Here is a 25,218-nt window from a genome sequence, read left to right as displayed (position 1 = left end):
TTCCTCTACCTTGGAGAGACCAGACGCAGACTGGGTGACCGCTTTGCAGAACACCTTCGGTCTGTCCGCAAGCATTACCCAGACCTCCCTGTTGCTTGCCATTTCAACACTCCACCCTGCTCTCATGCCCACGTGTCCGTCCTTGGCTTGCTGCATTGTTCCAGTGAAGCTCAACGCAAACTGGAGGAACAGCACCTCATCTTCCGACTAGGCACTTTACAGCCTTCCGGACTGAATATTGAGTTCAACAAGGACACCCAGATTCCTTTGTACATTCACATTTCCCAATATGTCATCATTTAAATAATACTCTGCCTTTCTGTTTTTCACACCGAAGCGTATAGCTTCACATTTATCCACGATACAGTGCATTTGCCATGTGTTTGCCCACACACACAACTTGTCTAAATCGCCCTGAAGCCTCCTTGCATCCTCCTCACAACCCTGCCCAGTTTTGTGTCGTCAGCAAACTTGGAAATATTGCATTTGGTTTCCTCATCTAAGTCATTTATATCATGAATAGCTGGAGCCCAAGCACTGATCCCTGCAGTACACTACTAGTCTCCGCCTGCCACCCGGAAAAAGACCCATTTATTCCCACACTCTGTTTCCAGTCTGCCAGCCAATTCTCAATCCATGCCAGTATATTACCCCCAATCCCGTGCGCGTTAATTTTGCCCACTAGCTTCTTATGTGGGACCTTATCATAAACTGCCTTGAAATCCAAATACACCACATCCACTGGTTCTCCCTTATCTATTCTACTGGTTAACATCCTCAAAAAAACCTCCAGTAGATTAGTTAAGCATGATTTCCCTTTCATAAACCCATGCTGACTTCGTCTAATCCTGTTAATGCTTTCCAAGTGTTCTGTTGCCACGCCTTTTATAATAGACTGTAGCATTTTCCCCACGACTGGTGTTAGTTTAACTGGTCTGTAATTCTCTGTTTTTTCTTTCCCTCCTTTTTTAAATAGTGGGGTTACATTTGCCACACTCCAATCTGCAGGAATTGCTCCAGAGTCAATAGAATTTTGAAAGATGACCACCGATGCATCCAATATTTCCAGAGCCACTTCCTTTAGTTCTCTGGGATGTAGATTATCAGGCCCTGGGGACTTTTCAGCCTTTAACCCCATTAATTTCTCTAGCACCATTATTTTACTAATACTGATTTTCTTCAATTCCTCCCTTTCACTAGACCCTTGGTTCCCGAACATTTCTGGGAAATTGTGTGTTCTCTTTTGTGAAGGCAACCAAAATATGTGTTCAATTCTTCTGTCATTTATTTGTTCCCCATTCTAATTTCCCCCGTTTCTGACTGTAAGGGGCCTACCTTTGTCTTTGCTAATCTTTTTCACTGCACATATTCACAGAAGCTTTTACAGTCAGTTTTTATGTTCTCTGCAAGTTTACTCTCAAATTCCGTTTTCCCCTTCTTGATCAACGTTTTTGTCCACTTTTGCTGAACTCTAAACTCCCAATCCTCAGGTTTGCTGCTTTTTCTGGCAATTTTCTATGTCTCCTCTTTGGATCTAATACTATCCCTAATTTCTTTTGTAAGCTATGGTTGAGCCACCTTTCCTGTTTTATTTTTGTGCCAGACAGAAATGAATAATTGCTGTAATTCGTGCATACATTCCTTAAATATTAGCCATTGCCTGTCCACCGTCAATCCTTTTAGTAAGGTTTCCCAATCCATCATTGCCAACTCGTGCCTCATACCCTCATTGAGACAATAAAAGGCTGGCGATGCAAGGAAATATATTACTTAGGATTACATAGGGTATATGGCTGTTTGGCCCAACCAGTCCATGCTGGTGTTTATGCTCCACTTGACCCTCCTCTCATCTTTCTCAACTAAATCTACCATTGTAGTAATTTATTTCCTTGTCCTTCATAGGATTGCCTAACAGGGTTCAAAATAGATGGGGGGAGTGGGTGGCAGGCAAATTCGGCATGGAAACCTCGCAAATAGCCCCTGAAAACTCAATAATGGGAGTGAAAAATTCAAGAAAGGTTGCCCTCATGTATTTTGTTTGGAGGAGCAATGAGCGCAGGAGACAGAATCTGTGGGGAGCTGCTCTACCAATCTCAGATTCTGCCCCTCCAGTATTGCTGCTCCAGTTCATCCAACCACAGGTCCCCTCCCTTCCTTTTTGATCTGATCTCGTCCTTTACCTTGTGGGTGTTTCCAGTTTTCTTGGAGAGCAGCATGGCCTGGATGTCAGCCACCCCCCCCCCCCCCCCCCCCTCCCTCCCAACCCACCCTGGGCAATGGTGAGCCCACCCAGCAGCTTATTGAGCTCCCTGTGGTTGCAAAACTCACCTGACACCCAAAAGCCTGTCTATCATCTACAAGGCACAAGTCAGGAGTGTGTTGGAATACTCCCCACTTGCCTGCATGAGTGCAACTGCTACAACACTAAAGAAGCTTGACACCATCCAGGACAAAGCAGCCCTGCTTGATTGGCACCACATCCACAAATATTCACTCTCTCCACCACTGACGCACAATCGCAGCAGTGTGCACCATCTACAAGATGCACTGCAGAAATTCACCAAGGCTCCTTCAACAGCACCTTCCAAGCACACGACCACTACCATCTAGAAGGACAAGGGCAGCAGACACATGGGAACACCACCACCTGGCAGTTCCCCTCCAAGTCACTCACCACCCTGACTTGGAACTTTCTCACCATTCTTTCACTGTTGCTGGGTGAAAACCCTGGAACTCCCTTCCTAACAGCACTCTGGGTGTACCTACACCACATGGACTGTAGTGGTTCAAGAAGGCAGCTCACCACTACCTTCTCAAGGGCAACTAGGGATGGGCAATAAATGCTGGCCCAGTCAGCGAATTCCACGTCCCATGAATGAATTTTTTAAAAAGCAAGCTGGAAATGGCGGGCAATTATGCAGGTCGTCTTGTTGTCCTGGGCCATGTTGGCAGGCAGCTCCAGGATCTTGATGGCAGTCTGGTAGGTGGGGACTCTGGCCTCAACTTGCTTGGCAAAGTGACTCTTGCACACTGCATAGTAGCTGGTGGATGCAGCAAATGGGGAACTGGAGACTGACTCTGGAGGAAAAGGCCTTGGCTTTGGCCAGATACTAACCTCAGGGGCCACTGCCTGTCAGGGAAGAGCCGCTGCGGTCTCCACTCTGTGTTCTGCATTCATTCCCCTAGCGTCAGAGGCTCACTAGGCCTAGGCTTTGGGCACTGGGGGTCCGTCTTTAACTGTGCCTGGGCCTGGCTTCAACTGGGGTAGGTTTTCACCTTGGGAGCAGCCGGCACTGGTGAGCAGCAGCCCAGGCTCTGTGTTTTCCTCCCACTTTGGTGGAGAGAGGTAGTAGAGCATTATCATGTGGTTCTGTTTTATTAAATTCTGTTCAGCTACTCGGTACTTTGAAATGATATTTCTAACAAGGTGTTATAACCCAGAATTGAGTTGCAAGGATGTTATTTATCCTGCATGTGAGGAAACATTTATCTAAGTTGAGTGAAACTTAGTTATCTTATTATTGAAATTCTTGATTAGATTACAACATCAAATCTCATTCCTTATGTTAAACTTGTTCTATAAATTTACTGTTTCTTAATAGAGTTTCTCTATATCACTGCGATTTCTATTTCATTGCGTCAAATAGTTGGTGTTTGAGATGAATCTGATCTTAGTTTAGTGTGGTAAATTTGGAATTGTATTTAGAATCCAAATTTGAGAGAAAATACCAAGGAACTAAAGAAAACTAGTATCCTGAACTCCTTGTGAAAATGAGAAAGGAGCAACTAAAAAAAACAAAAAATAGCCCCTGAAACTCAAAAACTCAAGATAATCTCAAAAAGAGCTCTCAAAAAATATTTTGACCAAGTTTCCCGTTAAATGTATCTTAACCATTCACTTCAATCATATAAATACCGTGGCCACAAGAGCATGTCAGTGCCTGGGAATCCAGAGGTGTAACTTGCCTCTGGATTCCCCAAAGCCTGTCCACCATCTAGAAGAACACAAGAAATAGCAGGTGTATAACATATGGCCTGTCGAGCCTGCTCCCCCATTCAGTACAATCATGGCTGACCTGGGGCTTCAACTCCACTTTCCTCTCTGTTCCCCATATCCCTTGAATCCCTGAGATCAAAAATCTGTCTATCCCAGCCTTAAATGTGTTCAATAATGGAGCACCCACAACCTTCTGGGGCAAACAATTTCAGAGATTCATAACCCTTTGAGTAAAGTAATTTCCCAAAGGCACAAGTCAGGAATGTGATGGAATGCCCTCCCCTTGCCTGGATGAGTGTAGCTCCAACAACACAAGAAGCTCAACACCATCCAGGATAAAGCAGCCTGCTTGATTGGCACCCCATCCAACATCTTAAACACAATCAATGCACATGGCAGCATTATGTGCCATCTACAAGATGCACTGCAGCAACCGATCAAGGCTGCTTCAACAGCATCTGCCAGATCCGCAACTCCTACTACCTAGAATGACAAGGGCAGCAGATGCATGGGAACACCACAACCTGCAAATTCCCCTCCAACCCCACACCGCTCTGACTTGGAACTATATCACCATTTCTTAAATGTCGCTGGGTCAAAAGCCTGGAACTCCCTGCCAGGGTAGGCAATGGCGTAGTGGTGTTGTTGCTGGACTAGTAATCCAGAGACCCAGGGTAATGCTCTGGCAACCTGGGTTTGAGTTCCGTCACGGCAGATGGTGGAATTCGAATTCAGTAAAAAAAACCTGGAATTAAAAGTCTAACAGTGACCATGGAACAGTTGTTGATTGTTCTAAAAACCCATCTGGTTCACCAATGTCCTTCAGGGAAGGAAATCTGTCGTCCTTATCTCGTCTGGCCTACACGTGACTCCAGACCCACAGCAATGTGGTTGACTCTTAAAATGCCCTCTGAAAGGGCCCAGCGAGCCACTCAGTTGTAACAAACCACTACAAAGTCACAAAAAAGGAATGAAACTGGACGGACCACCCAGTATCGACCTGGGCACCAGAAACAACAATGGCAATCTCAGCCCTGTCGACCCTGCAAAGTCCTCCTTACTAACATCTGGGGGCTTGTGCCAAAATTAGGAGAGCTATCTCACAGTCTAGTTAAGCAACAGCCTGACATAATCATCCTTACGGAATCATACCTCACAGATAATGTCCCAGACACCACTATCACCATCCCTGGGTACGTCCTGTTCCACCAGCAGGACAGACCCAGCAGAGGCGGCAGGAGAGTGGCATACAGTTGGGAGTTGCCCTAGGAGCCCTCAACACCAACTCCGGCCCCCATGAAGTCTCATGGCATTAGGTCAAACATGGGCAATGTGATTACTGACAATCCTGCTGATTACCATGTACCACCCTCCCTCAGCTGATGAATCAGTGCTCCTCCATGTTGAACACCACTTGGAGGAAGCACTGAGGGTGGCAAGGGCGCAGAATGTACTCCAGGTGGGGGACTTCAATGTCCATCACCAAGAGTGGCTCACTGACTGAGCTGGCTGAGTCCTAAATGACATAGCTGCTCGACTGGGTCTGCGGCAGGTGGTGAGGGAACCAACAAGAGGGAAAAACATACTTGGCCTCACCCTTACCAACCTGTCTACTGCAGATGCATCTGTCCATGACAGTCTTGGAGTGATCACTGCACAGTCGAGACGAAGTCCCACTTTCACATTGAGGATACCCTTCATCGTGTTGTGTGGCACTACCACTGTGCTAAATAGGGTAGATTTCGAACAGATCTAGCAACTCAAGACTGGGCATCCATGAGGCGCAGTTGGCCATCAGCAGAATTGTACTTGAACACAACCCTGTAACTTCATCGCCCGGCATATCCTACACTCTACCATTACCATCAAGCCAGGGGATCAACTCTGGTTCAATGAAGATTGCAGGAGGGCATGCCAGGAGCAGCACCAGGCATAGCTAAAAATGAGGTCAACCTGGTGAAGCTATAACATAGGACTACTTGCGTGTCAAACAGCATAAGCTGTAAGCGATAGACAGGGCTGAGTGATGCCACAACCAACGGATCAGATCTAAACTCTGCAAACATGCCACATCCAGTTGTGAATGGTGGTGGACAATTAAACAACTCACTGGAGGAGGAGGCGGCTCCACAAATATCCCCATCCTCAATGATGTAGGAGCCCAGCACATCAGTGTAAAAGATAAGGCTGAAGCATTGCTACAATCTTCAGCCAGAAATGCTGAGTGGATGATCCATCTCGGCCTACTCCGGAGGTTCCCAGCATCACAGATGCCAGTCTTCAGCCAATTCAATTCACTCCATGTGATATCAAGAAATGGACGAAGGCACTGGATGCTGCAAAGGTTATGGGCCCTGACAATATTGTGACAATAGTACTGAAGACTTGTGCTCTAGAATTTGCCGTGCCCCTAGCCTGGCTGTTCCAGTACAGCTACGACACTGGTGTCTACCCGGCTATGTGGCAAATTGCCCAGGTATGTCCTGTACACAAAAAGCAGGACAAATCCAACCTGGCCAATCACCGCCCCATCAGTCTACTCTCGATCATCAGTAAAGTAATGGAAGGGGTCATCAACAGTGCTATCAAGTGGTACTTGCTTAGCAATAACCTGCTTGCTGATGCTCAGTTGTGTTCTGCCAGGGCCACTTCGCTCCTGAGCTCATTGGTTCAAACATGAACAAAAGAGCTGAACTCCCAAGGTGAGGTGAGAGTGGCTGCCTTTGACATCAAGGCAGCATTTGACTGAGTGTGGCATCAAGGAGCATTAGCAAAAGTGGAGTCAATGGGAATTGGGGAAAACTCTCGACTGGCTGGTGTCATACCTAGCACAAAGGAAGATGGTTGTGGGTCTTGGAGGTCAGTCATCCCCGCTCCAAGACATCACTGCAGGAGTTCCTCGGGAGTAGTGTCCTCAGCCCAACCATCTTGAGCTGCTTCATCAATGACCTTCCTTCCATCATAAGTTCAGAAGTGGGGATGTTCGCTGATGATTGCATGATTTTCAGCACCATTCACGACTCCTCAGATACTGAAGCAGCCCATGTCCAAATGCAGCAAGACCTGGACAATATCCAGGCTTGGGCTGACAAGTGGCAAGTAGCATTCGCTCCACACAAGTGTCAGGCAATGACCATCTCCAACAAGAGGGAATCCAACCATCGTGCCTTGATGTTCAATGGCTTTACCATCATTGAATCTCCCACTATCAACATCCTGGGGGTTACTGTTGACCAGAAACTGAACTGGACTAGACATATAAACACAATGGCTACAAGAGCAGGTTAGAGGCTGGGAATCGTGCGACTAATATCCCACCTCCTGACTTCCCGAAGCGTGTCCATCACCTACAGGTCAGGAGTGTGATGGAATACTCCCCACTTGCCTGGATGAGTGCAGCTCCCACAACACAGAAGAAGCTGGACACTATCCAGGACAAAAGAGTCTGCTTAATTGGCACAATATCCACAAACATTCACTCCCTCCACCACTGATGCACATTAGCAGCAGTGTGCACCAAGGTGCATTGCAGGAATTCACCAAGGCTCCTTCAACAGCACCTTCCAAACCCACAACCACTACCATCTAGAAGGACAAGGGCAGCAGATAGATGGGAATACCGCCATCTGTAAGTTCCCCTCCAAGTCACTCACCGTCCTGATTTGTAAATATATCGCCATTCCTTCACTGTCGATGGGTGAAAATCCTGAAACTCCCTTCCTAACAGCACTGTGGGTGTACCTACACCACATGGACTGCAGTGGTTCAAGAAGGCAGTTCACCACCACCTTCTCAAGGGCAATTAGGGATGGGGCAATAAATGCTGACCCAGCCAGTGAAGCCCACACCCTGTGAATGAATTAAAAAAAACTCCCTGCCTAGAAGCGCTGGGTGTTCCTACACCACATGGCATGCAGTGTTTCAAGAAAGTAGTTCAACACCACCACCTCAAGGGCAATTAGGGAAGGGCAATAAATTCTGGCCTTGTGACATCCCATGAAATAATGAATTTAAAAAAATAATACTTCCTTGGTGATTTCTTCTTGTATATTGATGGCCTCTAGTTATGCTGTTCCCCACAAGAGGAAACATTATCTCTGTAAGGTCAACTGAGCCATAGTTAACACTTTATGTCATATGTAAGATTATGAAGGTTCAAATATCTGGAAATAGAAGTTGCAAAGGCTATTGGGGGTGAGAAGAGAAGCCAGGCGGAAATGGTAACAAGGATGGAATAAGCTACCAGAAAAGTAAACCATAAGTTTGAGGTAATTGAATATTTTTTGCTGAAAAGGGATGGAGGGCATAAACCGATCGCTTGACAAAGTGTTAACAGGCTGTCGTACCTACTGATGTTTTCCTATTCATAAAATTAATTTTGTTTTTGTATTTTCCAACGCAGGCACTTATGAAACAGGATAACTTGGATGCTTATAATGAGAAAGATCCATACAAAACAGACGATCCTCGTGAGGATGATGATGAGAATGACGATAATGATAACTCTATTGAGGCAGAACCGTTTTCTTTGGAAAGGGAAGAGGTTTTACCACCACCAATCCCACATCCAACCACTGAACGATTATCACTCCCAAAGGGACTGCCTTGGGCACCAAAAGTAAGGTGAGGAGTTTCTGCTAATTATTTGTTAAATGGGTCTGACTGGACTAGATATGCATTCTTAATTTATTTTGTTTTTCTGACTTAGATAAATTACTGTCCAGCAATTAATGGTATTGCTAAAAATAACTTAGCAGTTTGTTCCCCTCTTCTTTTTGCTTTCTGGAAATGCTGATTACCCCCCTGCCTTTTACACTCACAATGTATGTTTAATATGTGAACCTGTATACTAAGGCCAGGATTTTTCACTTCTGCACTTGCCAACCTTTGATTTTCATTCCATTTAAAATGAGGGGGAAAGGGAACCGCAGCTGACGAGTGCAGAATTGCCAGTCTGATTGTCATCAGGTTTCTCAGCTGTGAAGAGAGTCCCCTCCAAGCCTGATCATACTCTCATTGACATGAGCTTATGAAAGAATCAGTGGATAGGGGCATAAATCCTCCCTGCACCTCGCTTTTCTTCCGAGCAGTGCAGCATAAAGCTGCCAGCAATATTGTGAGCTGGAGATGATGGAGGATCCAGCAATTTCTCCTCAGTTTTTTTCATTGTACAAGGTATTTTCATTTAAATTTGCAATACATTTTTTGTTTGGCCCCACAGAGGTGATATTTAAAGGGGGCAATTTATGAATGGCCTGCATAGCACCTCTCATGTTAGATGTGCAGCCGCACGCGTGTAGCTTACAGGGAGCATTGGAATTATATTGATAAAATGATAATGAAAAACTTGTGCATATTTACAAAAAAGAAAACAATAACGGTTTTAATTTTTGCTCACTGATATCTTCAGTGGAATTTTAAATCATTTAATTTTGTAAAGTTTGTGCCAAAATTCTTAGCATCCTTCTGTTAGTTTTTTCCCCCATGATGATACAGAACTTTTATCCCCACAGAGAAAAAGACATTGAAATGTTTTTAGAATCCAGTAGGAGCAAGTTCATCGGTTATACTTTAGGAAAGTGAGTATCCAATTCTCTTGTCCCATTGTCAATCATTCCTTTTGATTTTCAGTGTGTTTTTAAGTTTTTATAGATGGAAACAAATTTTACCTGGCAGCTGATGAAGTAAATTGTGGTTACAGTGCAATGACTGGACATATGTCCCTAAGTCCCACTTATTTCTGGCAGTGTTCCTCAAGAGCTACATCACTGACCAGGTGTTCAGACTTTCCACTCTTAACTGTTCACACCTGTATCTAAGAAGTGTTGTAGAATTTTTACATTCTTATTATTTTTTCAGATGTTTTTTTAAGATGTTTTGTGCTCATGAAGGCAAGGGAAGGTAGAGTTTCCAAAATGAGTGTATTTCATTTCATGCACCTAGCATAAGCATCCAGCAATCAAGTCAGTTATATAGTAATTGGGTGCAAATTAGTTTCTTCTATCCTACCTTAAATGCCTAATCCTCACCTCAACCTAAAAAAGAGCACCCCTACTGTGCCACTATGGTTATTAATTTTACCTGCTCATATAAATCCTCCTTGGGCTTTGTAGAAAGATGGATTTCGGTATCCTGACAGATACAAGATACATGACAGATACAAGAAACCATCTGGGTTTTATCTTCCATTGCAGGGCTCAGGTTGAATAAGTGAAATGCAGAGTACTGTAGATGCTGGAAATCTGAAATAAAACAAAAAATTCTGTAAAAAAAAAAATCAGGTTAGGTGGCATCTGTGTATAGAAAGAAATAGAGTTAACGTTTCAGGTCTGTGACCTTTCATTAGAACTGGGAAAAGTTAAAAATGTTGAGCAAGGGGTGGGTGGGACAAGGACAGAAGGAAGAAGGAAGACAGGATAGATTGAACGACAGATAAGTTAGTCTTCCAGGGCCAAGGGGAATGGAGATGGGGCAAGAAAATAACCAAAGCAATAAAAGATGTGCCTAGATCAGGTTTGTTGCTGGCTGAAAGAAAAAAAAATGAAATGAGCAATGCAAAGGAGACAAAATGGGGCACAGAGTTCATGTTCTGAAATTATTGAACTCCATGTTGAGTTCCAGAAGGCTGTAAAGTGCCCAACTGGAAGATGAGTTGCTGTTCCTGATGCTTACTTTGATTTTCACTGGAACAGTGCAGCAGGCCAAGAACATAGAGGTCAGTGTGAGAGCAAGGTGGAGAATTAAAATGCTAGGCCATCAGAAGCTCAGGGTCAAGCTTGCAGACAGAACAGAGGCGTTCATAAAGTGGTTACTCAACACGTTTGGCCTTCCCAATGAAGGGTAGACCACATAGTGAGCAGCGAATATAGTAGACTAGATTGAAAGAAGTACACAGAAATCGCTGCTTCATGTGGAAGAAGTGAGAAGGGAGGGGGTAAAAGGACAGGTGTTACCTTCCCATACAATCTCAGGAGATGTATCATGGGAAGGGGATGGGATGTCGGGGGTAACTGAGAAGTGGACCATGGTATCACAGAGAGAATGGTACCTTTGGATTGCTGGAAGGGGAGGGGAAGATGTTTTTGGTGGTGGCATCACGCTGAAGGTGACGAAAATGGTGGAAACTGATCTGTTGAAGATGGAGGGTGGAAGCTGAGGACAAGGTTAACCTATAGTTGTTCTAGGAGGGAGGGGAAGGGTGAGCGCAGAAGTGCAGGAAATATAGTGGACATGGTTGAGAGACCTGTCAACTACAGTGGGGGGAATCCTAATTGACGAGAAAAGACAGCACCTCAGAAGTACTGTTATGGAAGGTTGCATCATCAGAAGAGATGCGACAGATGAAAGGTCACGGAACTGAAACGTTAACTCTGTTCCTTTCTCTACGCAGATCTTGTTTTTATTTCAGGATAAATCTGATTTGGCTTGACAAGCCATCTAAGCAAAATGCTGGTTGTGTTGGAAATCTGAAACAAAAACAGAAATGCTGGAAATACTCAGTACCTCATGTAGAATCTCTCGAAAAATAGCGTTAAGGTTCCTGGTCAATGACTTTTCGTTAGAATTTTTGTCCCTGAGAGGCTAAGACAGGAGAAATTATTTTGGCGAATAAGAAAACGACGGAGACATTAAACAAATATTTTATACCTGTCTTCATAATAGAAAACACGAAAAGCAAGCCAAAATAGTTGAGCTCCAGGGGGCTAATGGGAGTAGGGAATGTGAAGTAATTAATATCAGTGCAGAAAAAATACTTAATTAAAAAATACAAAATTAATGGGCCTCAAAGCTGATAAATCTGTGCTACCTGGTTGCCTACGTCCTAAGGTTCTAAAAGAGGTAGCTGCAGAAATAGTGGATATGTTGGTTGATTTTCCAGAATACCCTAGGCTCTACTGGAATCGCAGAAAATTGCAAGTTAGCAAAAGTAACTCCGCTATCCAAGAATGGGGAAGGAAGAGAACTAGGAAATACAGGCCTGTTAGCCAAACATCCATTGCCAGGGAAATGCTGGGATCTGTTGTTAAGGAAACTTGAGCAATGCACTGAGAAAATCATTGTATGATCAGGCAAAGTCAACACTGTTTTAAAAATGGGAAATTGTATTTGACAAATTTATTAGAGTTTATTGAGGATGTAATAACTAGGTTAGATAAAGAGCAGCCAGTAGATTTTGTGTACTTGGATTTCCATAAGGCATTTGATGAGAAGCCACACAAAAGGTTAAAATGCAAATTAAGGGCTCATGTAATTGGGGGTAATATATTAGCATGGATGGAGAATCAGTTAATGGACAGGAGGCAATGAGTAGGGATAAACATTTTTAAGTTGGCAGGCTGTGACTAGTAGAGTGCTGCAAAGAATAGTGTTGGGGCCTCAGCTATTTACAATCTACTCTTTACCTAAGTCATTAATATAATGTTTCTAAGCTAGCTGATGATACAAAACTAGGTGGGAATGCAAGTTGTGAGAAGGACACAGACTGCAAAGAGATGTAGATAGGTTAAGTGAGTGGGCAACAAGGAAAGAGATGAGATGTATTAGGTGGTTCACTTTTATAGTAAGAATAGAAAAGTAGAATTATTTTTAAAAGACATGAAACTTTAAATATTGGTGTTCAGAGGCTTGGGTGCACTCATACAAGGACCACAAAGTTAGCATGCAGATTCAGCAAGCAGATGGGTAGGCAAGTGGCATTTTGGCCTTTAGTGCAAGGCGACTGATGTACAACATTAAGGAAGATTTGCTACAGTTGTATGGGGCTTTGGTGAGACCACACCTGGAGTACTATGCACAGTTTTGGTCTCCATTTCCAAGGAAGGATATACTTGAATTGGGAGCACTACTGTGAAGGTTCACTAGATTGGCCCTTACAATGAGGAACCAGGGGAAACAGTCTCACAGTAAGGGGCAGGCCATTTAGGACTGAGATAAAGAGGAATTTCTTCACTCAGAGGGGGTGAATATTTAGAATTCTCTGCCCCAGAGTGCTGTGAAGGCTTTGATAGATTTCTACAAATTAAAAACAGTTATCAGAAAGAAAATATACTTTTATTTAGAAAGGCATGGGTTAATCGAGGAGAGCTAGCATGGATTTGATAAAGGCAAATCGTGCCTGTCATTTTTTTATTTGTTCATATATGTGGGCATTATTGCCTATGCCTAATTCACCTTGAGAAGGTGATGGTGAGCTGTCTTGGACAACTGCAGTCCATGTGTTGTAGGAATACCCACAGTACTGTTTGGAAGGGAGTTAATTGAACTGTGAGGCAACAGAGATGGTTAGTAAAAGAGGTACAGCGGATATTTTGAATGTTGACTTTCGAAGCCAACGGTGTGGAATGCCGGAGCATTATTTAAAGAAGTTGGAGCCATGGAATTAAGGGGAAAGTGATAGTACGGATATGGAATTGGCTCAGTGACAAAGCAAATGGCTGTGATGGATGGATGTTTTTCAGACTTTGCAATGGATTTTCCCAAGGGTCAATTTTTATGAATGACCTAGACTCTGGTGTAAGGAGAAGTATTATAAAGTTTGAAGATGATGCAAAACTTGTCAACATACTAGATATAGTTGCGCATAACATAGAACACAGGACAAAATGGACAGAAGTATGGCAGATCGAGTTCAGCGTAGCAAAGTATAATACAACAAAACAGTATACTATAAATGCCATGATTTGAAAAGTATAGTTGAGCAAGAGAGACCTTGGTGTCCATAGACACAACCTTAAAGGTGGCAGAGCAAACTGATAAGATGCTTTAAAAAACACATATGGAGTGCTCGAGTTTATTACTGGAGAAATAGAATAGAAAAGCAAAGAGATCATGCAAAACTTTATAAATCACTGGTTAAGCCTCAGTTGGAGTATTTAAACCATTCTAGGGATCACACTTGAAAGATGTAAGGACCTTAGAAAGGGCAGGGAGGAGGTTTACCAGCATGTCCCCAGGCACAAGAGCTTCCAGTTATGAGAGATTGGAAAGTTAGGACTGTTCTCCTTGGAACAGAGAAGATTAAAAGGTAACCTAACAGAGAGTTCAAGATGATGAGAGATTTTGATTGAATAGACAGATGAGTGGATCAATAGCCAGAGGTCATCGATTCAAAATCATTGGCAAAAGATCTTGGCTGGTGATGAAAAGGAATGCCCTCACTCCTAGTTGTTGAGATCTGGAATACTCTGCCTGAAAAAGTGGAAGCTGAGCTCATAAACAATTTTGAACGGGAGTTGGACAGGGACTTGTGGATGAGGTATCTACAGGATTACGGTCAAAAAGTGAGGCTATGCTCTTTGAAAGAGCCAGCTCAGGCACAATGGACTGTATAACTTCCTGAGTAGACTTCCATGATCTTTTGACAGAAATCATTTATCTCATCAGCTCTTTTTGAGCAGCAAAAGACTGGCAATATAATAATTATGTACAGTGTGCAGAATGGAAACAGGCCATTCTGCCCAACTTGTCAATGCTGGTGTTTATGATTCACTCAAGCCTTCTTCCACCTTCCTCCTTTTCAGTTTATAAACATAACCTTCTATTCCTTTTCCCCTCGTATACTCACCAAATGCTTCAATGCTATTCACTTCAAGCGAGCTTCACATTCCAACCAGTTTTTGGCTGATTAAATTTCTCCTGAATTCCCTGTTGGATTGATCAGTGACTTTCTTATATCTTGCATTTATGGCAATATAACCTTTATTGGTCTCCTCCAGAAGTGGAAATACCTTCTCTACCGATTGCTATCAATCTTAATTTTTTTTTATCAGGTTACCCCCAGCCTTCTCTTATCAATAGCAAAGAGCCCCAGCCTGTTCATCTTTAAAAGGTTTGCCGATTTCTCCAGCTCAGGCCCAAAGTTCCCTTTAACTTCTGCTTGCTGTGCACACCCAACTTCTTGCACTGTACGGTTCCCTTTAAGATTGATGCATAGCTGTACATCAGAAAGAGGATGTTGCTTGTTTGCTGGGTGTTTGTTCCCTGCACAAGAGCAAGTAATTAAGAAGGCTAATGGAATGTTTCCTTTATTACGAGAGGGATTGAACATAAAAGTAAGGATGTTAGGCTTCAGTTATACAGGGCATTAGTGAGACCGCACCTCAAATACTGTGCAGTTTTGGTCTCTTTTTTAAAGGAAGGATGTAAATGAGTTGGAGGCGGCTCAAAGGAGGTTTACTGGATTGATACTTGGAATGAGTGGGTTGCCTTCTGAGGAAAGGTTGGACAGACTGGGCTTGTTTCCACTGGAGTTTAGAAGAGTGAGGGGTGACTTGCTTGAAGTATACAAGACCCTGAATGACCTTGACAAGATGAACGTTTATGTCCTAATCATGGCCATACACCTGTGCAGTTTCGAGGGAACATTGCTCAGATCTTTATTATTTCTCAGATCTATCTTAGCTGGGTATCCAGATGACACCAGAACTGATGAGTTTCACTGGTCTGCCGGAAGACCCATCTTTCCTGGCACTTGGTGCCCCTGACCAGTGTAGCCATCTGTACTGCTTAGTAATACAAACTAAATACTGCTTTCAGTAATGTCGTCATGTGCATGTCCCCATCTTGGGTTTTGTGCTTTTTATTAATAGTTGAGGTAATGCCATTGGGCATTTGTGAAATGCCCGGTTTATTGTTAGTTCAGATAGATTGGCAGTGACTTTTAAAAGTAAATTTAGGAGACTGTCACTTGCAAGCCAACCCATAATATAGAAGATCCTATGTTTTTCCACACTGCTCATAAAATGTAGATCTTTGCCCCTCTGAGATGCTCTGTCTTGGCTGTAGCTGAGCAACCAGCAAATTGAGAGTATGGTGAATGATTTAAAATTAAACCTGGATGCTTCAAACAGATCTTTTTAAATGAGTCACTTTTTAAAACTGTGTTAATTCTGACTGTTTAATGTTGGAAAAATACAACAGTTGCATTAGCATGGAAAGATATTTAACATTTTGAGTAGAGAATCTTCAAGATATTGGAGCCTGTGAATGGGAAGGATACGGATGTAGACTCAGAATTATAGGAGAATTGCATTGGAAATTTAAGATGCAATTGCGAAGACAGCTGCCTCTTTAAACTTTTTTTTCTTTGCAGTGACACTGATACTGTTGTTGGACTACCACGGCCCATCCACGAAAGTATCAAAACCCTTAAACAGGTAGGCGGGGAGATGCAGCTTTTAACTGCCCACAGCAACATTTCCTCAAAAAATTGTAAATGTCGTTATACAACTTGTTTTCCATTTTGATACAAAAAGTGTACAGAGGGAACAATCTTCAGATGTTTTTTTTTCTCTCCCTATTTTCCCATACTCTGTATCAAAAAATACTACCACAGGCACCAACACTCCAATAACTTGCCTAAGTGACCACTCAGTTGTTAAACTAATTTTTTTGTGAATGAAACCTGCCCTCTTTACTGAGCATATATGCAACTCCAGTTCCCTGCCAAAGTAGGTGCCCTTCTCAAATGTAATTAGGGAGGGGCAACAAAAATGTTGGCGTAGCCGGTGACACCCACATCCGGTAAAGAATAAAAAAACTCTTAACTGCCCTTTTAAGTGGCCTAGCAAACTACTCAGTTGTATCAAACCACTAACTTGCAACACACCTCCTGACTTGCCAAAGCCTGTCCACCATCAACAAGGCACAAGTCAGGACTGTGATGGCATACTCTCCACTTGCCTGGATGAGTGCAGCTCCAACAACACTCAAGAAGCTCGACACCAACCAGAACAAAGGAGGCTGTTTGGTGCCCCATCCGCCACCTTAAACATTCACTTCCTCCACCCCCGACGCACAATGACAATAGTGTATATCGTCCACAAGATACACTGCAGCATTGCACCAAGCAGCCTCCGACAATACTTTCTAAATCCACAACCTCTACCACATGGAAGGGCCGTTGCATGGGAACACTACTCCCTGCAATTTCCCCTCCAAGCCACACATCATCCTGTTTTGGAACTATGCCTCTGTTCCTTCACTGTCACTGGGTCAAAATGCTAGAACTTACTTCCTAACAGCACCATGGGTGTACCTACATCAGAATGACTGCAGCTGTTCAAGAAGGCAGTTCACCACCACCTCCTCTGAGAATTCGGGATTGGCACTAAATGCTGACCTTACAGCGACACTCAAATTCAAAGAACAAAAAATATATGTGGACAAGTAAAGCTTTTGTTGATTACCACTTAGAGCTCTCCTGCTGATGAATCAGTACCTCTTTACATTGAACATCACTTAGAAAAAACATGGAGGGCAGCAAGAGCACAATGGACTGTTGGCAGGGACATCAGTGTGCATCACCAGGAGTGGATCGGTAGCACCATTGCTGGCTGAGGCCAAAAGAACATAGCAACCAGACTAAGCTTGTGGTAGGTGTGTTGAGAGAACTAACACAAGGAATAATCTTGACTTTTTTGGCATCTGTCTACCTGTGGCAGATGCATCTGCCTACCTGTGGCAGATGCATCTGTCTACCTGTGGGAGATGCATCTGTCCATGAAAGTATTGATAGGAGTGACTATGCAATAATCCTTGTGGAGATGAAGTCCCAACTTAACACTGAGGACACCCTCTGTAGTATTGTGTGGAACTACCACTATGCTAAATGGAATAGATCCAGGACCGATCTAGCAGCATCCTTGAGGTGCTCTGGGCCATCAGCAGCAACATAATGAATTCCACCATAATCTGTAACCAATCATGCCCAGCATATCAGTCACTCATCCATTATCGTGAAACCATATATCTGACCCTGGTTGAATGAGTCTACTAGAACATGTCAGGAGCAGCAACAGGCACCTGTGAAAATGTGGTACCAATCTGATGATGCTACAACACAGGAATACGTGCTTGCTTAATAGTGAATTTGTATGTTGTCAATAGCTAATTGATTCCCAAATCTGAAGAATTAGGAGGAGGCTCCGAAATACTGTCTCACTCAGTTGTGAATGCTGTTGTCAATTAAACAACTAAGGTGAAGGAAGTTCGATGAACATCATCTTCAAATATGGCAGAGGCCAACAAGGAGTGCAAAAGACAATGCCATATGATTTGCCACAAACCTAGCCAGTAGTGCAGATTGGATGATCCATCCAACATCAGCAGAGTGAAAGAAGGAATCGTCAACGGTGCCATCAAGTTGCACTAATTCACCAATATGCTCTTTACCGATCTTCTGTTAGATTTTGCCAAGACCACTCGGGTTTGGACCTGTTGCAGCCTTGACTGTGTGAAAAGAGCACCTGGAGACCGTAACCACCACCTAGAAGAGAGAGAGGGAGCTTCATTTCAATTGTGCTGGGACCAGTGTCCTGGCGAATCGAATAACTAAGGCTGTAGAGAGGGCTTTAAACTAAATAGAGGGGGGAGAGGGCTCTGGAGAGGGGATACGTACGCTTACAAAGCAAAAGGATATGGCAGCATTGCAGGGCAGCTATTTAGGTAATGATACCCAGAGTGTGATAGGAAGGGACAGAGTATACAAACCTTAAAAAAAAAAGGCAGCAAATAGGGTCAAAGGGGGGAAAAATAGTAAAAAGGCAAAATTAATGGCTCTTTACTTAAATGAACGTAGTATTCGGAACAAAATAAATGAATTAGCGGCACAAATAGAGGTTAATGGGTATGGTCTTATAGCCATTATGGAGACAAGGTTACAAGGAAATCAAAGCTGGGAACTAAATATTCAGGGGTATGTGACTTTTTGAAAGGACAGGCAGGAAGGAAAGGGTGATGGAATAAGTACGATTGCAAGAAATGATCTTGGATCGGAAGATGTAGTTTTCGTATGGGTGGAGGTAAGAATCTACCTGGCTATGTGGAAAGTTGCCCAGGTATGCCCAGTACACAAAAAGCAGCACAAATCCAATCCGGCCAATTGCAGCTCCCTCAGTCTACTCTCGATCATTAGTAAAATAATGGAAGGGGTCATCAACAGTGCTATCAAGCGCCACTTGCTTAGCAGTAACCTGCTCACTGATGCCCAGTTTAGGTTCCTCCAGGGCCACTCAGCTCCTGACCTCATTACACCCTTGGTTCAAACATGGACAGAAGAGCTGAACTCCCAAGGTGAGGTGAGAGTGACTGCCCTTGATATCAAGGCTGCATTTGACTGTGTGGCATCAAGGAGCCCTAGAAAAACTGGAGTGAGTGGGAATCGGGGAAAACTCTCCGCTGGTTGGAGTCATACCTAACACAAAGGAAGATGGCTGTGGTTGTTGGAGGGCAATCATCTCAGCTCCAGGACATCACTGCAGAAGTTACTCAGGATAGTGCCCTCGGCCCAACCATCTTCACCTTCATCAATGACATTCCTTCCATCATAAGGTCAGAAGCGGGGATGATCGTTGATTGCACAATGTTCACCATTCATGACTCAGATACTGAAGCAATCCATGTCCAAGTGCAACAAGTCGCCCATCTACAAGGCATAAGTCAGTAGTGTGATGGAATACTTCCCGCTTGCCTGGATGAGTGCAGCTGCCACAACACTCGAGAAGCTTGACACTGTCCAGGACAAAGCCCACTTGATTGGCACCACATTCACAAACACTCACTCCCTCCACCACCGACGCACAGTAGCAGTAGTGTGTACCATCTACAAGATGCACTGCAGGAATTTACCAAGGATCCTTAGACAGCACCTTCCAAACCCATAACCACTACTATCTAGAAGGACAAGGGCAGCAGATTGATGGGAACACCACCACCTGGAAGTTCCCCTCTAAGTCGCCCACCATCATGCGTTGGAAATATATTGTCGTTCCTTCACTGCTGGGTCAAAATCCTGGAGCTCCCTTCCTAACAGCATTGCGGGTGTACCTACACAACATGGACTGCAGCGGTTCAAGAAGGGAGCTCACCACCATCTTCTCAGAGGGTAACTAAGGATGGGCAGTAAATGCTGGCCCAGCCAGCGAAGCCCACATCTCATGAATGAATAAAAAACAGGGGGTAGAAGTCACTGGTGGTCTATAGGCCCCCTAACAGTAGCTATACTGTAGGACAGAGAATAAATCAGGAGATAATGAGATGTAAAAAAAGGCAGTACATTAATCATGGGTGACTTTAATCTTCATGTAGATTGGGGAAATCAAATTGACAGAGGTAGCCACAAGCAAGAATTCATAGAATGTATTTGGGACAGTTTCCTAGATTAATATGTTGTGGATCCAACCAGGGATTTTGCTATTTTCAATCTGGTAACGTGTGGGAAAATGTGAGGTTATGTACTTTGGCTGAGCTGTGGACACTGCGCCACGTCATGGAGGGGGAAAGGGAGGCAGTCACACCTGTTAAGGTAGGGTCTTCTGATTTGGAAGGTGGTCAGGGGCAGGAGGGTGTGACTGTTGCTGAGGCAGATACGGGGACCCAGAGGGCAGGAGTGTGAGCCTCCACAATTGTCCAACAGGTTTAAGGTTCTTTCAGCTTGTTTGGATGAGAGTGGGGGCTGCAGAGTGCATGAGCTGACTGACGTGGCACTGTGGTACAGGAAGCCATTCAAGGGGAAGGAGCACAAAGGAATGTCGTGGTAGTAGGGGACAGTATAGTGAGGGGGTATTAACACTGTTCTCTGTAGCAAGGAGCGAGAGTCCAGATGGCTGTGTTGCCTGCCCAGTGCCAGGATTCGTGACGTTTGCTCAGGGCTGGAGAGGAACTTGCAGTGAGAGGGGGCAGGATCCAGCGTTCATGGTCCACGTAATTACCAACGACATAGGCAGGATGAGGAAGGAGGCGCTGCGTAGTCAGTATGAGGAACTAGGCACCAAATTAAAAAGCAGAACCCCAAAGGTAATAATTTCTGGGTTATTGACTGAGCCACGTGCTAATTGGCATAGGGCAAATAAGATTAGAGAAATGAAGGTGTGACTCAAAGGCTGGTGTGGGAGAAGTGGGTTCTAGTTCGTGGAGCACTGGCACTAGTATTGGGGAAAGTGGGATCTGTACCATTGGGACAGCCTACACCTGAACCATGTTGGGGCAGGTGTCCTTGTGAGCCGCCTAACTAGGGAAGTAGAAAGGGCTTTAAAATGGGAGCAAGGGATCAAATTTGGGAAGATGCGATAAACCAAAGAGTAGCAACAAGGCATCAATATGGGAAATGATAAACAGACAGTGACAGGAAGGGGCAGAGCGTACAAATCTAAGAGTAAATCAGCAAATAAGGCTAGACGCTGCAAAAATAATAAAAGGACAAAACAAAAGGCTCTTTATCTAAATGCATGTAGCATTCGAAACAAAACAACAAAGAAAGTACAGGCATTTATGGAGTTCCCTGCCCCTAAAACTAAGCGGAAGATCATGAGATTTTTGGGGATGTATGGATTTTACCATAAATTTGTGCCAAATTTCAGTACTTACAGCTGCTTCACTGATGGACTTGTTACAAAAGAAAGCCAAGGTAGTGTGGATGGGAGAGTACCAAACACCTTTTGAAAAGCTGAAATCAATTTTGATCAATGAACCAGTGTTGACTGCTCCAAATTTCACTAAACCCTTCAAGGTAGCAATTGATGCTAGTGACCTGGGGGTAGGTGCAGTCCTTTTACAAGAAGATGAATTGGGCATAGAAAGGCCAGTGGATATTTTTCCAAAAAGCTGAATCAACAGCAAAAAGGATACTCTACAGTAGAAAAGGAAACCCTGGGCTTGTTAATAGCCCTTAAATATTTTGATGTGTATGTCTGCCATGGATATAGGGAGACACTTGCGTACACTGATCACAACCCTTTAGCCTTTGTGGACAAATTTAAAAATCAGAATGCCAGACTATTTTGATGGAGTTTATTGTTACAGCCTTGTCGCTTAAAGATTGTTTCTCTCCACAACGTGGGCAATGCTGATGCTTTAACTCAAATTTAGTTTTGAAAGCAGATGAACATATTTCTGTATCAACTCATCATTTATTTACTCTACAGCACAAATACATTTCAGTATCCGAGATTCAGATCAAGAAGGAGGAGGAATATCTGAAAAAGCCACTCTCTGCGGTATGGATTGTGCAATTTCTAAATTGAAGTTAGCTCATGTCAATTAGAAGTAGAATTTTTAATATTAAATTGGGTTAAGTACATGGTGTACCTTCTGTGTAACATACTGTTCATCCTATAAAGTGTCCCTTACTTTACGTACAACATACACTCTCTCCATTACTGTCACACAGTGACAGCTGTATGCACCATATACAAATGCACTGCAGTAACTGACCAAGCCTCCTTCACCAGCACTTTCTGAACCTGCGGCCTCTTCCACCAAGAAGGACAAGAGCAGCTATGCCCACACCCCATGAAAGAATTAAAAAACAGCCTAATGGTAGCAGTGAGTAGCTTCTGGGGGCAATAATAGGAAATAAAATTACATTCACCTGGATTAACGAGTGACAGCTGGTTTTATAAAAGGCAAGCGATGTTTGACGTTTGAGTAAATAATGGAATGTATTGATAAAAAGAGATGAGTAGAAGTTGTGAATAAGAATATTTGAACAAACTTATATTCAAACACCACTTTAATGTAATAAAATATCCCAAAGCGCTTCAGGGGAGTTATCTAAGATACTATATATCTCACAATTGGGACTCTTGGGATTGAGAGTAATGTATTAGCATTGATTAAGGGATTGAAAACAGTGCCACAGGAATCAGGACTTGGGCCTCAGCTATTTACAATCCAAATTAGATGCAGAGGTTGAGTGTAATGTATGCAAGTTTGCTGACGATACAAGTAGGTGGTGGTGATGCGTAGAGGGCGCCGAGGGATATCGACAGATTGGATGTGTGGACAAGAACATGGCAGATAGAATACAGTGTGAAGTTATCCACTTTGTAGGAAAACTAAAAAAGGACATTATTTTTTACATGTTGAGAGATAGGAAATGTTTGAATCCCAGAAAGTTAACATGCAGGTACAGCAAGCAATTAGGAAGACAAATAGTGTTAACTTTTGTTTCAAAGGGATGGGACTATATAGGTAAATAAGTCTTAGTACAGGTTTGCAGGGCATTGCTGAGACCACACCTGCGATACTGCCTGTGGTTTTGGTCTCCTTACCTAAGGAAGGATATATTTGCCTTAGAGGGAGTTTCACCAGACAGGGCAATCCCCCCCCTAATCTCAGGAACCAATGTGAGGAGATTGAGTAGACTACACCTGTATCCTCTGGAGTTTAGAAGAATGAGAAGTGATCTAATTGAAACATATAAAATTCTGAAGGGGCTTACCACAGTGGACGCTGAGGAAATGTTTCGCCCCTCTGGGGAATCCAGAACATGGGTCAGAGTCTTAGATTAAGAGGTTGACCATTTAGGACTAAGATGAGGAGGAATTTCTTCACTCAGTGTTGTGAATCTTTGGAATTCTGTACCCCAGAAAGCCATGGATCCTCAGTTGTTAACTATATTCTATATAAAGTTCAATAGATTTTTGGGTAATAAGGGAATTAAGGGGACAGTGCGTGATGGTGGAGTTCAGGAAGATGATCAGTCAGGCTCTTGTTGAATTGTGGTGCAGACTTGAAGGGCTATAAGGTACTCCAGCTTTTCTCTCAAGTTTTTATGTAGATATCAATGATTTTATAAAATGTTCAGCATGTAGAGTGATCCATTTGTAACAGATTGTTTATCCTATGATTGGTGCCTCTTATACTTTGTATAGTGCATTCTGTTATATTGCTCATTCTTTACGCTGCTTCTTGTGTGGAATTGTGCTTTTCGATTGTAAATTTACAAACATCGCTCCATTGTTTAAGAAAGGAAGTAGAAAGAAGCTAGGTAACTGCAGACCTGTCTGTCAAACGTAATGTTGGAATATGACGAGAATTTGTCATTGGGGCATGATGTGCATTTGGAGAAGTAGGAGCACGTCAGGTCAGCATGGATTTGTGAAGCAGAGGCCATGCCTGAGTAATCTAGTTGCATTTTTTAAGGAGATCACTAACATGATGGTTAAGGAAGTGTCTGGATGTTGTCTACATGAATTTGCAGAGCCATTTGATAAGGTTCTGTAGAAAGGATTATTGGCAAAAATTAAAGCACTTGGAATTGGAGGCAACCTTGTGATTTGGTTGGAAATTGGTTGGGAGGTATACAGTCAGAATAAAGTGAAGGTATTCTGGTGGCTGTAATGAGTGATGTTCCCCAGGGATCTGTACTAGGACCTCAGCTTTTCTTTGTATATTTCGATGGAATGGATAACGGAGTAGAGAGTTTCAGATGGCACTGTTAGGAGTAGTAAGGTATACAGATTGAAGCAGCAAGTTATAAAGAGACAGATTAAATAAATTGGGAAACCTGTGGCAGATTGAGTTAAACAGGGAGAAATGTGAGATTGCCCACTTTGGATCCAAGAAAGACATACGAGAATCTTTTTGTGGTAAGAAAAATGAAAAAGCAAAGATTTGGATGCCACGTGCACAAAACACTCATAGCTAGTATAACAAACACAAAAAGCAGATCAAGTAAATGACTGAAGTTGAAGACGTAACCGGAAAGTTATTTGTGGGATTTTTTTCTTGTTTATAGGGGGATGAGGAGTTTGACCTGACACCTGCTGAAGTTCTGTACCAGGGTATACTACCCAGTCTACCTCAATACATGGTGAGCCTAAAGCCTTTTACAGTTATCTTCCTTTTTGCGCAGAATTATTTGGAATATACAACACAAACAGGCCATTTGGCCCAACCAGATTATGCTGGCATTTATACATCATTTGAGCCCCCTTCCATCCTTTTTCCTTTAACATATGTGTATCTAGTTTCCCCTTAAATGCATTTATACTGCTCACCTCAACTGCTGCCTGTTCAATTCTATCTAGAAATAAACCCTAGTGCTTGGTTTGCTTCTTATTGCCTTATTGACCTGCTTTGCTACACACTCCGAGACCCATTTGCTCCTCTTCTTGATTTAGATTTTTATTTTCCAAGGAATATGTGATCTCCTTACTTTATTACCAAAATGTAAAATCATACGCTTGTGAACTTCATATTGAAATTCATTTCCAAATTATATGTCCATTGTGCAAGTCTATTAATGCTGTTATAATTTGTTGCTGTCCTCTTCAATATTGACTATTCCCCCCAACAACTTGGTGTTACCCACCAACTTGGAAATAGTTTTCAATGTCAAAGCTTAAATTAGTATAAATTATTAACAGTAGCTGTCCCAGCACTGATTGTTGTGGGACCCCACTTTCCACTTCTGCCACTCTGCATTATCTTATTATTTG

The 25,218-nt window shown here is 43.1% G+C and overlaps 1 protein-coding gene across 2 annotated transcripts in view; it reads left to right on the top strand.

The window, feature by feature from the left end:
* The window catches only part of LOC144683467 (striatin-interacting protein 1 homolog), a 119,103-nt gene that overhangs the window by 45,519 nt on the left and 48,366 nt on the right, over window positions 1-25,218 (top strand). For both annotated transcript variants that reach the window (XM_078546514.1, XM_078546515.1), the window contains exons 10-14: window positions 8,400-8,620; window positions 9,511-9,576; window positions 16,089-16,152; window positions 21,919-21,990; window positions 24,516-24,590. In XM_078546514.1, coding sequence (XP_078402640.1) covers window positions 8,400-8,620; window positions 9,511-9,576; window positions 16,089-16,152; window positions 21,919-21,990; window positions 24,516-24,590 — 498 coding nt within the window. The remainder of the gene's footprint in view (window positions 1-8,399; window positions 8,621-9,510; window positions 9,577-16,088; window positions 16,153-21,918; window positions 21,991-24,515; window positions 24,591-25,218) is intronic.

This window comes from Cetorhinus maximus, chromosome 8 (genome assembly GCF_964194155.1).
Source record: "Cetorhinus maximus chromosome 8, sCetMax3.hap1.1, whole genome shotgun sequence".
NCBI lineage: Eukaryota > Metazoa > Chordata > Chondrichthyes > Lamniformes > Cetorhinidae > Cetorhinus > Cetorhinus maximus.
This window is presented reverse-complemented; position numbering and strand designations above follow the sequence as displayed.